Source organism: Hypomesus transpacificus, chromosome 1 (genome assembly GCF_021917145.1).
Source record: "Hypomesus transpacificus isolate Combined female chromosome 1, fHypTra1, whole genome shotgun sequence".
In the NCBI taxonomy this organism is placed as follows: domain Eukaryota; kingdom Metazoa; phylum Chordata; class Actinopteri; order Osmeriformes; family Osmeridae; genus Hypomesus; species Hypomesus transpacificus.
The window spans coordinates 224,199-240,705 of NC_061060.1; the positions used below are offsets into that span (position 1 = coordinate 224,199).

General features: G+C 46.8%; 2 protein-coding genes across 2 annotated transcripts in view; both read right to left on the reverse strand.

The window, feature by feature from the left end:
- The window catches only part of kctd8 (potassium channel tetramerization domain containing 8), a 6,142-nt gene extending 2,773 nt beyond the window's left edge, over positions 1 to 3,369 (reverse strand). Inside the window, 3 exon segments of the mRNA XM_047022202.1 lie at positions 2,473 to 2,785; positions 2,787 to 2,890; positions 2,893 to 3,369. Coding sequence (XP_046878158.1) covers positions 2,473 to 2,785; positions 2,787 to 2,890; positions 2,893 to 3,286 — 811 coding nt within the window. The 5' untranslated portion in view covers positions 3,287 to 3,369.
- Positions 3,370 to 4,067: 698 nt separating this feature from the next.
- On the reverse strand, positions 4,068 to 10,583 carry guf1 (GTP binding elongation factor GUF1). The gene is given in 23 exon segments (XM_047019218.1): positions 4,068 to 4,542; positions 4,545 to 4,554; positions 4,680 to 4,716; positions 5,545 to 5,664; positions 5,887 to 5,988; positions 6,081 to 6,156; positions 6,159 to 6,213; positions 6,722 to 6,865; positions 6,970 to 7,013; positions 7,016 to 7,101; positions 7,575 to 7,698; positions 7,816 to 7,903; positions 7,905 to 7,956; positions 8,171 to 8,244; positions 8,246 to 8,308; positions 8,310 to 8,376; positions 8,507 to 8,571; positions 8,659 to 8,742; positions 8,867 to 8,944; positions 9,085 to 9,165; positions 9,629 to 9,777; positions 9,984 to 10,095; positions 10,321 to 10,583. Coding segments are annotated over 23 exon segments (2,055 nt in total). The 5' UTR covers positions 10,543 to 10,583; the 3' UTR covers positions 4,068 to 4,420.
- Positions 10,584 to 16,507: the final 5,924 nt, after the last annotated feature.

Sequence of the window (16,507 nt, forward strand, 5' to 3'; positions counted from 1 at the left end):
GAGAGAAGAATGAGACAGAGAGAGGATGAGGGAGAAGATGAGGCAGAGAGATATGTTATGACCTGTATTGTAATTCCCGTTTCATCCCCAAGGTAGAAACATCTTTTTCCGCTGAAATGCATTGTGGGATGAGTAATCTAGGATTTCCATATGTAATGTGTCTCTGTGGTGGCGAGCCACTCAGGATTCCTGCGTGCTCGCTGCCCTTGGGGCCGTTGCCATTAGAGACGGTAAACCAAGCAGCAGTTATGCGCTGAGGAAACGTTTCACTGCCCACTCACACCAGGGTTAACGTTTCACTTACAGAGCTGAAACAGTGGATGATACTAGCGTGGATTCAAATAATTGCAGTTGTGAAGTGTTAGTCTATAGTGTATCATAAAAAGTCTGCTGTAATTTGAGGTGGTTTTGATGTTGCAGAAGATACGTGATCTCATCTGATATCCATTGAATTTAAAACAATAAACTGTTTTATATGGTAAGCTATGGTTATTGTAAAGAAAGGAAATTCAAATGACCACCACAAACCAAACTTAACTCTGCTGATGTGCATACCATGTGTTTTGTGATGTTAAAAGTACTGCAGACAAACATAGAGGTCTGTCACATGTCACAGTTGGGAACCAGAACGCGACTGTCCTGTGAATCAGTAGAGTCGGGGGTTATGATGGGTACACGAATATTCTTTCTTTTGAGTCTTTCTACAAACCAAATTAATGTATTATTTAGTTTGAATTTGAAAAAATATATATATTGTAGGATTGTACACAGCACTTCTGTCACCACCATCTCCATATTTTGTTTTTTCTTTACATTTTCTTGAACCGAAAGTAATCTGCAGGTAGTGTCATGACTTGTGCAAGTATTTGTCATTGCATTACATTTCACATACGTTGTAGCTAACTAGTTAATGCAGCAAATGTATCTAACCCTACCCATCAAGCCAGGCTGACTGAGAGCAACAACCTTGTCTGGAAAAATAGGTAATTTAGTTGGTGTGACAAATCATACAGGAATGCAAATATAATTAAAGTAGAAGCTTTCCATGAAATTAATCAAGTGGGTGAGGTGTTTACTGTAGTAAGCTTTTGTCTGTTTAAATTTTAAATTTTGTGGCAACATAATAAATACTATTAAAAAATTCTGTTTAGTTTGACAGTAGTGTGTACAGTAGACATTTACATTACATTTAGTCATTTAGCAGACACGAGGCAAGTTCCATGCCCAAGGACACAACATCATTTTGCAAGCCGGGAATCAAACCGGCAACCTTCTGATTACTAGCCCGATTCCCTAACCGCTTAGCCACCTGACTCCATGCCAGACCATGTATCCATGTCTTGTCATAACCTTTCCTTGTGTTGTCAGCAGGGGCGGCCGCCGGAATTTTGGGCCCCATGAAAATGAAAATACATATTTATATTTTTTGATGATTTCTATTAGTTTTAAAATTTTTGGGGCCCCTGTCAGTCGAGGGAATCGTCCTTGCTTTCCCCCCCCTATACGGCGCCCCTGGTTGTCAGGCCAGAGACTCGGAGCACAGGGGCAGAAGACCTGCTGAAACACCAACACAAAAGCTGCCCCTCTCTGCTAGCACTGGCACACTGACAGGAAGAACCCCCAAAGAGTCCCTACCAGGCACACTGCTGACTCAGAATGAACTACAAGCTGACCTGGGGCAGCAGGGTCACTCCGGAAGGTCAGGGGTCATTTAATCAAGCATCGTGACCACCTGTCTCAAGGACATGACTACTGTAGCTGCACTGGGATGCGCTGAGGGCAATGGAATTTTCCATAAGGTCAGATCAAGTTGAGTGAGCAAAGAAGGGAATCAATATAATTAGCATATAAATACGCCGTCAAGCTGATAGTTTAACTCAACAATGTTCCCAGTCTGGCTTCAGAGCTGAAACGGGAGGCAGGCATCTCCCTCAAGGCAGCAACATCACACTAAAGCCTGCCGACAGCCCTGTCCACACTGCTCTCCCCCCCTACTCTCCCTCCTCCTCCTCTTCTTCCCCCTCCTCTCCCTCCTCCTTTACCCCCCTCCTCTCCCCCCTGCTCTCCCTCCGGTTCTCCCCCCTACTCTCTAATGCCTGCTCTTTCTCACCAGACTTACACTCTCCTGTCAAAGCCTTCATGTTCGCACAAACAAGCCCTTAAGTTCTTGGTTGGTTTGGGGGGAGGGGAGATGGGGGGAGGGGAGAAGAGGGGTGGGTGGGGGGGGGCACATGATGGGGAAGTTGGAGTGGAGCTTTTTTTTTTATTCATCGTCAACTCGACTGGCTCGGTTTAAGCTTCATTAACACTTCTGAGTTCCTGAGAGGCCAAACAGACCTCATGCTAGCCACTACATGCAGGCACTTGCTCAAGTAACACATACACACACTTAACCCTTTCACAGATAGTCAACACAAAACTTCCAGTTCCCAGTGCCAGTATCCCGTCTGGTCATGACATGTGTCCACTTACTGAAGAAGATGTACTCGGTGTAGCTGCTCCACACCTTGTCCAGGTCTCGGTACTGGCTGACAAAGGCTGCCGTGCCGGTGGAGTTGCAGGCCACCATGTGGAAGCCGGCGTCAGAGAGACGGTCAAAGGCGTGCTCAAGGTAGGTGAACTTCAGGTAAAAGCGAGATGTGTACTTGTCTGGAGGCCGGTCGGGGTCTCTGCTCTCATTCAGCGTCTCCCCGAACACCTCCTTAGCCAGAGCGATGCGTCCGCACACGGTTATCCGCGCTACACGCCGGAACTTGGCGTCTGCCTGGCTTTCCCTCAGAGTGGTTGTAGGAGCCCCTGTAACCGACGGTGATGAACCCTGACCTCTTGTCGGAGAGGGAGGCAGGGTTACGGGCTGCTGGGTGCTCGCTGGCCTGGGAACTCTCCTCACGTCGCTGTGGCAACCCTCGTCGTTCATGGAGGCGTGCCTGGCTAGCCGCGGTCCCAGCAGCCTCTGAAGCTCCCCCAGGTGGAAGTGCTCGGCCTCCCGCTGCAGGCGCTCGCGCTCGGGGAAGTGCTCGGGCAGCACTAGCTGCCGGTCCCGCAGGAAGTCCAGCACGTAGCGGAACAGGAAGCCGTCACGGTCGATGAAGAAGCGCCCCCGGCTGTCTCGGGGCAGCTCCCGGGGCGGGGACAGGGCAAACATGGCGTGCAGGGTGGTGTCGGGCACGCTGAGCAGGGTGGAGCGCTTGGTCACGTACACCTGTCCTCCCACGTTCAGCTCCACCACCTCGGGGTAGGGGCTGGACACCTCGCTGATGGGTAGGATGCTCTCCTTCATAGCCATGGTCCAGACCTCCAGCAGCCTGGAGAACAGCACCTCTCACCTGGACCGACGAGGAGGAGAGAGATTACTCCTGGATATGCAGCAGAGGTCACCACTTAGTTCACAGAAGAATATATGCTGAAGTTTAGGAGAGGACTACATCCCTCCTTTTTAGCTGTCAAATGTGTCAGAGTAAAAATTCTGCCCGGATGCTGGTCTGAGAGAGGTTGGAGGAACAGGCTTCCCTGGACTCTGTAACCTTGTTTGAGAGAGAGATGTGAGGAGAGACCAAAAGAGCCCTCTACTCCTAGCATCATTTGTTCAGAGTCTGAGGGAGGACACAATGACATCATCTGTTAAATGAAATGGGCGGAGCTTGAACGGCTGACTAGTGCCTCTTAAAGAGACAGTAGGACTTCATTCAGAAACAGATAAACTCATCATTAACACATTGTACTGCCTTCCTAATCTGTCCACGTCACACAAACACTTGGAAAAGGTCAACCTGTCTTCCAGCAAATCATTACTTACGTGTCATCGCTCTTCTCCGTCCTGGTGTGGAGGTGAAATGCTGCAGCCGGGTGAGGAACCCTAAGCTAGAGCGCCACCTGCTGTTCACTGCAGTGTGTCACCAGGACAGGAACACTGTCTAACGTGCCACCATCTATTATCATCATGATGAACTAACCCGTAGCATTCTGTGTAAATCAGAGACTTCAGATTCACCCTTCATCAGGGTCTAGTGATACACATGCATTAATATAAATGAGGTCCCCAAGTATTTAACCAAACAATGGTTCAACCTTTAATAAAATGTACAACTTTAACTATTTACAGTTGTAACAGTAGCATGGAGCCACTCTATATGTCAATAAATAACAACAGGGCACTGGTATTGTATTGGTCCTCAACGTCCTTCCTCTTCAGCACGCTGATGAAGGCGTCTCTGGATCGTCTACTCTTCCTTCCTCTTCAGCGCGCTGATGAAGGCGTCTCTGGGATCGTTTACTTGTCCTTCCTCTTCAGGACGCTGATGAAGGCGTCTCTGGGATCGTCTACTCGTCCTTCCTCTTCAGCACGCTGATGAAGGCGTCAATGGGATTGTTTACTTGTCCTTCCTGTTCAGCACGCTGATGAAGGCGTCTCTGGGATCGTCTACTTGTCCTTCCTCTTCAGCACGCTGATGAAGGCGTCTTTGGGAACGTCCACGTTGCCAATGCGTCTCATCTTCTTCTTCCCCTCAGCCTGCTTCTTTAACAGCTTCATTTTCCGAGTACATCACCCCCATACTGGACACACACACACAGACACACACACTGTGTTACATCCCCCCCATACCAGACACACAACATGGAATGGATGGAGGGATTATTTGGAGCCAAATATTAATTTGTGAGAGGAAAGATTTACTTACACATTTGGCAAGCACGTTTTTCCGGAAAGCCTTTATTCTGCCGTGTGTTAGGTCAAAAGGGCACAGGGATCCAAGGTTAACAATAAAAACAAACAGTAAGGAATACTTCTAAACGATTGAATTTCCACTTTTGAATGTGAACATACAAGATACCCTCTGATGGGCTCGGTAGTCTGCTCATTGAGGTAGTCTACTCATTGAGGTAGCCTGCCCTGTGAGGTAGTCTGCTCATTGAGGTAGTCTGCCCTGTGAGGTAGTCTGCCCTGTGAGGTAATCTGCCCTGTGAGGTAGTCTGCCCTGTGAGGTAGTCTGCTCATTGGGGTAGTCTGCCCTGTGAGGTAGTCTGCACTGTGAGGTAGTCTGCCCTGTGAGGTAGTCTGCTCATTGAGGTAGTCTGCTCATTGAGGTAGTCTGCCCTGTGAGGTAGTCTGCCCTGTGAGGTAGTCTGCTCATTGAGGTAGTCTGCTCATTGAGGTAGTCTGCCCTGTGAGGTAGTCTGCCCTGTGAGGTAGTCTGCTCTGTGGGGTAGTCTGCTCTGTGGGGTAGTCTGCTCATTGAGGTAGTCTGCTCATTGAGGTAGTCTAACCTGTGAGGTAGTCTGCTCTGTGGGGTAGTCTGCTCTGTGGGGTAGTCTGCCCATTGGGGTAGTCTGCCCTGTGAGGTAGTCTGCTCTGTGAGGTAGTCTGCTCATTGAGGTAGTCTGCTCATTGAGGTAGTCTGCTCATTGAGGTAGTCTGCTCTGTGAGGTAGTCTGCCCTGTGAGGTAGTCTGCCCTGTGAGGTATTCTGCCCTGTGAGGTATTCTGCCCCGTGAGGTATTCTGCCCTGTGAGGGTTAGGGTTGCGTTGTTGACAGGAGGGACTCACGTCTCTCTTGCAATGACCTTGCTGCCGATGGACGCCTGAACTGCGATCTCAAACATCTGTCTGGGGATGGAGTCTTTCAGGCGCTCACACATGGCCTTGCCTGCGCTGTACGCCTTGTCTCTGCGACAGGAACACAGGGACCATCAGCCACACTGACGGTCAGTTAGTACACATCAACAAACATGGACGACTTGGTTTGTTTAGTAGCGCCGGCATAGGGTTGTCTTACACGTCACTAACAACAGTGGAGAGTTAATAACTCTGTAATGTATTCATTTAGCACATACTGATGGATATGAATCCACAAACTCTTGATCTGAAGTTCTACTCTACATACCTCACCTGTGTACTATAGTGGTAAGTTCCTCTACAGGTCGTCCGTTGAGCAGAATGTCCATCTTGATGAGGTCAGCTGCCTGGTAACCAGCCTCCTCGTAGTCAAAGCTGAAACACAGCGATAGCAACACACGTAGACACACACATATCTTCATTTACAGCACTCTCAGTAGCCAATCAGAGAGCAGCCCCAGTCTCACCTGGCGTAGCCCGAGGACATGGACTTGAGAAGGTCGTAGAAGTCCACCACCACCTCATTGAGCGGGAACAGGTATTCATCATGACTCTGTGTTCATCGATGTACACCATGTTCTTCTGCAGGGCTCTGCGATTCTGACGCAGCAAAAATCACAAATTAAATCAAACTATGTCAACTATGTTGTGTTTCTGCCTGGTAATCTGTCAATACTAAACACATGACTGAGGGACCACAACAGCAGATCTCCTGGTCATGTGCTACCATGGCTCTCTATCAGCTGGCGACAACACACTCATACCCACAGGTTCTCCTGCAGGTTCCAGTACGTTCTGAAGAACCAACATGCAGGTTCCAGTACGTTCCGAAGAACCAACATGCAGGTTCCAATACGTTCTGAGAACCAACATGCAGGTTCCAGTACATTCTGAAGAACCAACATGCAGGTTCCAATACGTTCTGAAGAACCAACATGCAGGTTCCAGTACGTTCTGAAGAACCAACATGCAGGTTCCAATACGTTCTGAAGAACCAACACGCAGGTTCTAAAACGTTCTGAAAAACCAACATGCAGGTTCCAGTACGTTCTGAAGAACCAACATGCAGGTTCCAATACGTTCTGAAGAACCAAAATGACAGACATACCAGGCAGAGGCTCATGATCCTACTGATGTAGTCGTCAGGGGCTATGATGGTTCCCAGCACCATGGGTTCCAGGTACTCACTGACGACGCTCCTGTCCGGGAACTGAGCCGGGCTGACAATGGTGATCTCCTGCGCCCCATGCTCCTGTAACACACAACCACCTGCCATCAGGTCTTCACCTAGCAGACGCTTTGATCCAGAGAGGTACTGGGGAAGAAACTTCATAATGTGAAGGGTGGATGGGTTACTTTGATGAGGCGGGGCGATGACAGGACGGCTCGGTAAGGCACAGTGGCGCCGTGACAATGACCGAGGCGTTGTACTCCTGCTCCAGCCTCTGGTTGAACACCTCCATGTGAAGCAGACCCAGGAAGCCCAGCCTGGAGGGTAGATAACAACACATGTACAGGCCTATCTCCATCACCTCCAGCTTACCTGAGGCCTGCCCCTGGAGAGGCCAACCTACATCACCTGCAACCCTCTATAACCCCTGGAGAAGCTCCCTCCAGCCTGCCTCCCTTCAGCCTGCCTCCCTCCAGCCTGCCTCCCTCCAGCCTGCCTCCCTCCAGCCTGCCTCCCTCCAGCCTGCCTCCCTCAGCCTGCCTCCCTCCAGCCCCCATCCCTCCAGCCTGCTTCCCTCCAGCCTGCCTCCCTCCAGCCTGCCTACCTTCAGCCTTCCTCCCTTCAGCCTGCCTCCTCCAGCCTGCTTCCCTCCAGCCTGCCTCACTCCAGCCTGCCTCCCTCCAGCCTGCCTGCCTGCCTCCAGCCTGCCTCCCTCCAGCCTGCTTCCCTCCAGCCTGCCTCCCTCCAGCCTGCCTCCCTCCAGCCTGCCTCCCTCCCTCCAGCCTGCTACCTCCAACCTGCCCCCAGTGCCAGACTGCTGTCTCTCTTCACCATGACGCTGGAGTCGTTCAGGGTCAGTTTCTCTACCGCACTGCGGAGGGCACTGTAGTCTGATTGGTCCACAGGATACATCCCTGTAGGACACAGAGCTGACTCATCTATCCAATCAAACAACGTGTCACGCGTACAGACCTTTTTACACTCATTGTCACAGAGGGGTTCACAGATGCCCCCAGGTCAGTAGTCTGTACCAGCAAACACCATGGGCTTGGCGGGCTTGAACCCTGGCAGGGCCTCCACGGGCTGTTTGAGGCTGTAGAGCGTGTCACCAATCTGGGCCTTCCTTCACCTCCTTCATGCCTGCTACCATGTAGCCCACCTGCCCTGCAAACCTGCAGATACCACACAAAGCTAGACTGATGCCTATCTTTAAATAGGATGATCAAACATGTATACAGAGAGGGTTATAGAGCACATGGATACAGAGAGGGTTCTAGAACACATGGATACAGACAGGGTTCTAGAGCACATGGATACAGAGAGGGTTCTAGAACACATGGATACAGAGAGGGTTCTAGAACACATGGATACAGAGAGGATTCTCACAGTGTGCTTGTAGGGCTCTCCTCTGGCCTCAAGATTCCCAGCTCGTTCACCTCGTAGGTTTTCCCCAGATATGCCCGAAACGATCCTGTCTCCTTTACTGACCTGCCCTCCGAACACAGCGATGTTCGCAACCACCCCCCCGGTAATGGTCAAAGTTGGAGTCAAACACCAGTGCTCTGAATGGCTCCTCTGTCCTGGCTGTGGGCCTGTGAAGGGTTGGTTTCCATGAGGTTCTAAACATGGATGTACATCGGGGTCTAAACAGCTGGATGGTTGAACATGGATGTGTATGGGGGTGTAAACAGCTGGATTGTTGTCAGGGTTACTTGGACTTACGGTGGGATTCTAACTATGACTTCCTGTAACACCTGGTCCACGTTGGTGCCGAGTTTGGCTGAAATCTAGGAGAAGAGTATTAGCACCCCTTTAGGACATTTCATTGTTGAAGATCTGCAGACACTGTTAGTCTATATTATGTATTCACTCACCCGAATACATTCCTCACATGGAATATCAAACACCTTCTCAATCTGCTTCTCTACTCTCTCTGGATCTGCATTTTTCAAATCAATCTACAGAAAAACAGACAGAACAACTGTAACTTTCTTCACTTCATTACAGGGACAACTTGAAGACAGCATGACGGGAAATAAAGACAACCAGCAGATATACAAAATATGTATCACATGGTATTACCTTGTTAATAACAGGAATGATTGTCAGTTGAGCTTCAAATGCTAGATAGAAGTTAGCCACTGTTTGCGCTTGAATTCCCTGATAACAACAAGAAACAATACTGGATGACGGTATAGTAACAGTAATGTATGCATTGCTTTGGATAAAAGCGTCTTAACTGAATCAGCTGTAAATGCCCTGGTCAACACAATGCTAGATGTCAATGCAGGAGAGCAAACCTGGTTGGCGTCAACAATCAGCAAAACTCCCTGACATGCAGAAATCGATCTGGAGACTTCGTAACTGAAATCCACATGGCCCTGTGCCAAAACAAGGACATGAAGGTTAATTTGGGGCACTCGTGAACAGTATTCATATTTTATTCTTTCAACAGGTGCTTTCATCCAAAGCCGACATGCAAACAGAGCACATAGAAAGTACAGCAGAGTTCTAACAGTGGTTGAAGAACCTAAGCTTTGGTCTGCTTGAAACATGATGTACTGGCAGAGATGGGAATTTTCTGGTATCAGTAATTTACTTCACTATTTATTAAACAACTTTTTTCTTTAACTCCTTACATTCTTTACACAAATATCTGTACTCAATGCTTCTTACATTTTTAAAGTCAGACTTACAGTCAGTTACTTTAGTTTTAATCTGTATTTGGTGGCATGATCAATATGATGCAATACATGACCAGCAACCCCCCCCCCCCCCCCCCCCCCCCCCCCATCTCTTTTGCCATCTCTGCGTACTGGAGTATATATGTGAAACATGACGTACTGGAGTATCTATGAGGTTGAGCAAGTAGGTCTGTCCTTGGTGTGTGTAGAACAGAGAAGCAGTCTGAGCCTTAACCGTGATGCCTCTCTCTCTCTCCACCTGCAGCTTGTCCAACACCTGTTTGTTCTTCTCTGTCTTGGTTATGGCCCCTGTTAAGAAAAATTATTTTCAATCTTGTGTTCATTCAGCAGACACTCCAAAGCAGGGGCATATGAACCTTCTCTCTGCAGTCAAATGCTCTAACCACTGAGCTATATCCATTCCACCTCTTCACACAGTCATCACGTTATGGCTGTGCTGAGGAGGTATGAACTGAACAGGGCTGTGGAATGAAGGGCTGCCAGCCTGGGATTACCCGTCATCTCCAGAAGCCGGTCCGCCAACGTGCTCTTCCCGTGGTCGATGTGAGCAATGATGCTAAAGTTCCGGATCCTCTCCACTGGAAACTCAGACATGTCAAAATGTTTCTTAAAAGAAATGAACAGTTTTAAAAGACGGTCGTCCAAGACCATAGACGTGCCAGAACAGATATTATTGGCGGCAGCGGCGGAGGTGCCTACTACCGCGAATGTCTCAACAAGGTCGAACAAAGTAGCAAGCTACTGTAAATTGTAAAATACAGTTATGTCCGAAACAGTCACTGTCAAACGCAGGTCTGCATTGCGGGTAGAAATACAACTGATTTGTTTTACCTTTTCAGGTTGCGTACTGAACATCGTTGTAGTGTTGTTTTGAGACAACACTGGTACATTTTTCATCCAGCGGTGTCTTAAAATTGTGCATGTTGTATGATTGCCCTGGTTCCTCAGTCTTGTTCGAAGGATTCTTAAGTCCAAAATACGCCTACAAAAGATTGTCTTGTAAGCAAATTGAGAAGAATACAGTGAAAATATCATGTTGAGGGCTTTGATCATGTGTGGGACCAGTAAAACACATCTAACAGGGGGCGGCCATTTTCCAGCTGTCAAAGGTCGTCGCTAGTGCATCATGGGAAGTGTAGTTAAAAGTAAGTAGACACCATTGACCTCAAGTGAATGTATTTTTTTACACAGGTTCTTCAAACTAGTTTACTCGGCACGGCTTTTTTCCTTGGAGCTCGACGCTACTGTTCCTGTTGAACTAGCCAATTCAACGTTCTGACGAATTATCTTGGCTGGCATAAACTATTAACGTAAGTTAATTATAATGTCTCACACCCACTCACATTGTCCTACATGTGTCATTTTGTTCGAAAAGTTGACTCTATTAGAGAGTCGCGTTCAGTCGCTTGAGGAAGAACGTATGCTAGTAACTTTAGATGCGACTGGCGCAACATCACAGACAGGGAGTCCTAGCGTGAGTGAGGACTCAAGTTTAGCCCCACCGGTTTCACCTTTGCAGCATGGTGGGAGTGGGACTCCGCAGACGTTAGTGATCGGTGACTCCATCACTCGTAACATTAGATTGGAGGGACCAGCGACAGTTTACTGTGTACCTGGGGCCAGAGCTACCGACATAGAAGCTAATCTTAGGGTGCTGGCTAGCACTAGGGCTAAGGCAAATGCCCAAGCTAAGGCACATGGCGCACGCACTGATGATAGGTATGAGAATATTGTCATTCATGTCGGCACCAATGATGTTAGGCTGAGGCAGTCAGAGGTCACGAAGGTTAATATTGCTCGGGCATGTGACCTTGCTCAAAAGATGAGTCGGCATCGAGTAATAGTCTCTGGCCCACTACCTGCTAGGGGGACTGACGAGATCTACAGCAGGCTTGTCTCTCTCAACCGCTGGTTGGCTCGCTTTTGCTCAGAACAGGGTTTAGGATTTGTAGATAATTGGTCTCGTTTCTGGGCCAAACCTGGCTTGTTGAAAAGTGACGGGCTCCATCCTAGCTGGAGAGGTGCTTTTCTTTTGTCTAGGAATATTGAAGCTATTCTAAAGCAGACCTGACACTCACTAGAACAAGCCGGGCTACAGTCTCTTAGAGAGTCTGATAGGTATGTTGATAGGCATGCTGTGAGCTGTTGGGGCCCCGATAGCTCAGCTTGCAGTGTAGCCGGGGTGGTTGCTGATGTTGTTTTTCCCATTGAGACGGTGTCGGCCCCCCGCCCTTTTTCCAAATTCCGGCCCTCAATTATTAGGAATTATACCAATTTAATATATATTCAGCCTTGCTCACCCGTTGCTCTTCCAACTCAGTTTCCTGATAACAGTGCCACCTTTTCAGAAGTATTATCTACGTCTAAAGCTGCCAAAAACCCATACTGGAATGTTGGGCTCCTAAACATCAGATCTCTATCCACAAAGGCCGTTTTGATTAATGATCTGATGTCTGACTGCAGCCTGGACCTGATTGGTCTCACCGAAACCTGGCTAAAACCTGATGAATATTTCCCCCTGAATGAAGCTTCGCCTCCTGATTTTGCGTATTCACACATCCCTCGTGTTTCAAAGAAAGGTGGTGGTGTTGCTATGTTATATAAAGCTAGCTTCAACCTCAGCCTAAAATCTGTCAATACCTTTAAATCATTTGAGATAATTTGTATGAAACCACCAACTACTTTAAAAAGGACTAATTCTACTACTGTTGCCCCCCCTCCTTCGTTTTGTATAGTTACTCTATACCGGCCCCCTGGCCCATACTCCCTCTTCCTTGAGGAATTTGCTGATTTTAGTGCTGATCTTGTGACATACACTGACAATATCTTAATTATGGGTGATTTTAACATTCATGTCGATGACCCAAAAGATCCTCTAAGTAAGGCCTTTACTGCTCTTATGGATTCCACAGGTCTCACTCAGGTGGTTTCTAAACCTACCCATCTTCACTCGCATACATTGGATTTAGTTCTCACGCGGGGAATCAAGATTAGTGATGTCATTGTTCATACCCACAATCCTATATTATCAGACCACTGCCTGGTAACCTTTAAAATGGATCTCTGCCAGAGCCTTGGAGGCACCCAGAATATTTCTATTAGCCGCTGCTTAACCCCAAATACAGCTCTGGAACTGGCTAGTATTCTACCCGCTGCACTAGAAGCACTTGATGTCCCGAATAAATCATTAAATGCTAAAACAAGGGATCTGAATTTGGTTCTTCAGCAATCCCTAGATTCTGTTGCTCCACTCAAACCAAGGAAAAGAATAGACTAAACTGGCTCCATGGTATTCAGAGGAAACCCGCACTCTCAAGAGGTCCACTAGAAAATTAGAGCGTAAGTGGCGTACCACTAAATTGGAGGTTTTCCGCCTGGCCTGGAAGGACAGCCAAATAGAGTACAATCAAGTCCTCATCAGGTCCAGATCAGAATATTTCTCTAAGTTGATTAGTAAGAACAAACACAACACTAAGTTCCTATTTGATACTGTTGCAAAACTCACTAAGAAAAGTACACTCTGTGTTAGTTCAGATCTCTCTCCCAATGATTTCTTAGATTTCTTTGACCAAAAAATCTATGCAATAAGGGACAAACTACAGACTAGTCCTGGAGGAGTGGCCATCAACACTGATTTTCCCTCTGTACCCAGCATTCTGCATGTTGAGACTCTCACTCACTTTAACCCTATTTCTATGGAAGCATTCATCAAGCTGATAGATTCCTCGAAACCCACTAGCTGCCTTCTCGATCCCCTCCCTGCCAAACTTTGTAGGGAACTTCTCCATATTATTGGACCGCCCATGCTTAGTATTATTAATGAATCTCTTGTAACTGGACAAGTCCCTGACGATTTCAAACAAGCTATTATCAAGCCCCTTCTTAAAAAACCAAACCTGGATCCAGGTTGTCTTAGCAATTACAGGCCCATTTCAAATTTGCCATCTCTCTCCAAAATTTTGGAAAAAGCTGTGGCAAAACAGCTCACTGAGCACCTCTCCTCAAATCAGCTCTATGAACCTCTCCAGTCTGGATTTCGTCTTCACCACAGCACTGAAACTGCATTAGCCAAGGTAGTCAATGATCTATTATTAGCCTCTGACGCGGGCTTTAGCTCTGTCCTTGTTCTTCTAGACCTAAGTGCAGCTTTTGACACTGTAGATCATGAGATTCTCCTGGAACGTATGGAGAACTATGTTGGGATTTCTGGTACTTCACTTCAGTGGTTCAGATCGTATCTATCTGATAGATCACAATATGTCCACTATGATGGTTGCTCATCCAGCAGCTCCATTGTAAAATACGGAGTACCACAGGGTTCAGTTTTAGGCCCTCTGTTATTTTCACTCTATATGTTGCCTTTAGGAAACATAATTAGAAGTTTTGGGGTAGATTTTCACTGCTATGCAGATGATACTCAGCTATACATGTCTATAAAGCCGGGAGAGTTTCCACATGCTATGGAAACCTGTGTTTCCGGGTTGAAAACTTGGATGACTGCAAATTTCCTTCTTCTTAATTCGGATAAAACCGAGGTTCAAATTTTTGGTCCGAAAAAACACCGAAATAATTTATCCCATCTAACCTTAGACTTAGACGGCGTCAAAGTATCTCAAAGCCAGCTGGTAAAAAATCTGGGAGTCACAATGGACCCAGACCTTTCGTTTGAGTACCATATTAAGCAAATCACCAGAACAGCATTTTTCCATCTACGTAATATTGCCAAAATACGAAAATTCCTCTCAAAGGATGATGCTGAAAAACTAATACATGCTTTTGTTACGTCCCGATTGGACTACTGCAATGTGTTGTTCTCTGGCCTCCCAATTACCTACCTAAAAACTTACAGCGGGTGCAAAATGCTGCTGCTAGACTATTGACTAAAACTAGAAAGTTTGATCATATAACATCGACTCTTATCTCTTTACACTGGCTCCCTATCCAAACCAGAGCTGATTTCAAAGTTCTACTACTAACTTACAAATCTCTGCATGGATTGGCACCACTGTACCTCTCCGGTCTCCTTGCACCCTATTGCCCCGCAAGGTCTCTAAGATCTCAAAATGCCGGCTATCTGGTAATACCCAAAGTTAAGAAAAAAACTGCTGGAGGTAGGGCGTTCTCATATAGAGCACCTCTTCTTTGGAACAAATTACCCATCTCAATTAAGGAAGCTGATACTGTCTCGACATTTAAAACTAGATTAAAAACGTTCTTGTTTAGTCAATTCTATGATTGTTAAAGGGAAGTATGTGTGTACTTTCTATGTAAACCTGGGATGTGTGCTTGCCTATGTGTGTATCACATGTAACTTTTAAATTTTAATTATAGCTTATGTTCACATTGCCCAGCTAGATGTTACAAATAAAGTAAACCTGTTACTGTATATTGTTAGTATTATTATTATTATAGTTCCGTTGCTGTATATTGTTACTGTTATAGTTTTTATTACTAGTTGGAGACAACGGGGGACTGGCTGTTTTCATCCTTATTCGTATAAGTATAACCTACTTTAGAGTTCTTTCCCCTGGAACAGATTTCATGTTCCAACTGAGGGGGGCTGTCGTTGTTTTGGTGTGTGGGGCTGCATCAAATACCCTTTTTGCTCTGTTAAATTGCTGCACTAGTCCACACTTGACCGGTGGGGATCTCATTCTATTTTGACTGTAACTGTTAGCTGCTCCTGGCATTCTCTAATCCCTGCTCTCCTCTCTGTCCCCCCCCCACACATTCCCTGTGGTGTGGGGGGTTTGAGCTGTCAGGACCTGCTTGGTCGTCGGTCTGCCAACGCTGAACCAGGTCGTCACCCGGAATCCAGTCTCCATGACGGCCAACAGCGAGTTTCCCGGTCCCATCCAACGTCTATAAAGCCGAACAATGGATTTTGGTGTTTCAAAACCCATTGACACTGTATGACTATGTTTAGCTTGTGTTCTGCTCCTCTCTCTTACCAACCGTCTCTGGAGGAGGGGATCCCTCTCTGAATTGCTCCTCCCAAGGTTTCTTCCATTTTTTCTCCCGGTGGGAGTTTTTCTGGGAGTTTTTCCTTGTCTTCCTTGAGGGTTTAGGTTGGTTGAGGGGCAGTTCTATGGGCGCATGTGAAGCCCTCTGTGACATGCTTGCGTGTAAAAAGGGCTATACAAATAAATTTGATTTGATTTGATTTGATTTGAATTAGGCTTTGAAATCGTGAGAAAATCATCAGTCTTCTTTGCTTGAGACTGGGGGGGCGTGTCGTCTGAAGGAGCTGAAGCTCCACCCCCTCGAATTTATTGAATTTAGCAACAACAGGAACAAATAGTTAAATCAATTGCAGATATCAGAACAGACCCACCTGCAGCCTCTGAGTGTTATATGTGTTAATTACTTTGTCTTTACATCTTACCAGCTGAGTAACAGAACTAAGCAATAAGCCCCAAGAGGCCGTGGTTTTCGCTGATTTTAGAACAGGTAAGGGGAGTTGTTAGGCACGACGCGAACTTGCGGGGGGGGGGGGCTTATTGCTTAATTTTACAACGGCATGGAATGCGATAAAGCCAATCACAATCAAGGATGGGAATAACCAGTTTTAGAATACAGGTGATATAAACCGTCTGTGATCTGATGTAGATACGTGGCTGTGACATAGGTAGGTTGGATTTTGCCCCGCCTATACAAAACCTGAGCTGAAAACGGGTGAGAAACTGTTCAACGGTCTAACTTCATACTTCAGTGCGACAACGTTTTCGCGCTGCACATGCTTTCAGCAACTTATTTCACACGTATTATATAATGTAGTGAGAAGAAAATGATGGAATTTGCTATACAGCACCTTTAAAGATGGTGTCGTCAATGTTGTTGAGAAGCACGTTTTGTAATATTTGCCAAGATAAACTTCACATCTTGATAGCAACTAATAGGCTACATCTAGCCACTCAACTTCACGCTATTTGACATGAAGTTACTTTCGGCAAATATGACAAAAAGTGCTTCTCAACAACATTGCCTACTCTGCGTTTAAAGAAAGAGAACCCAAGAT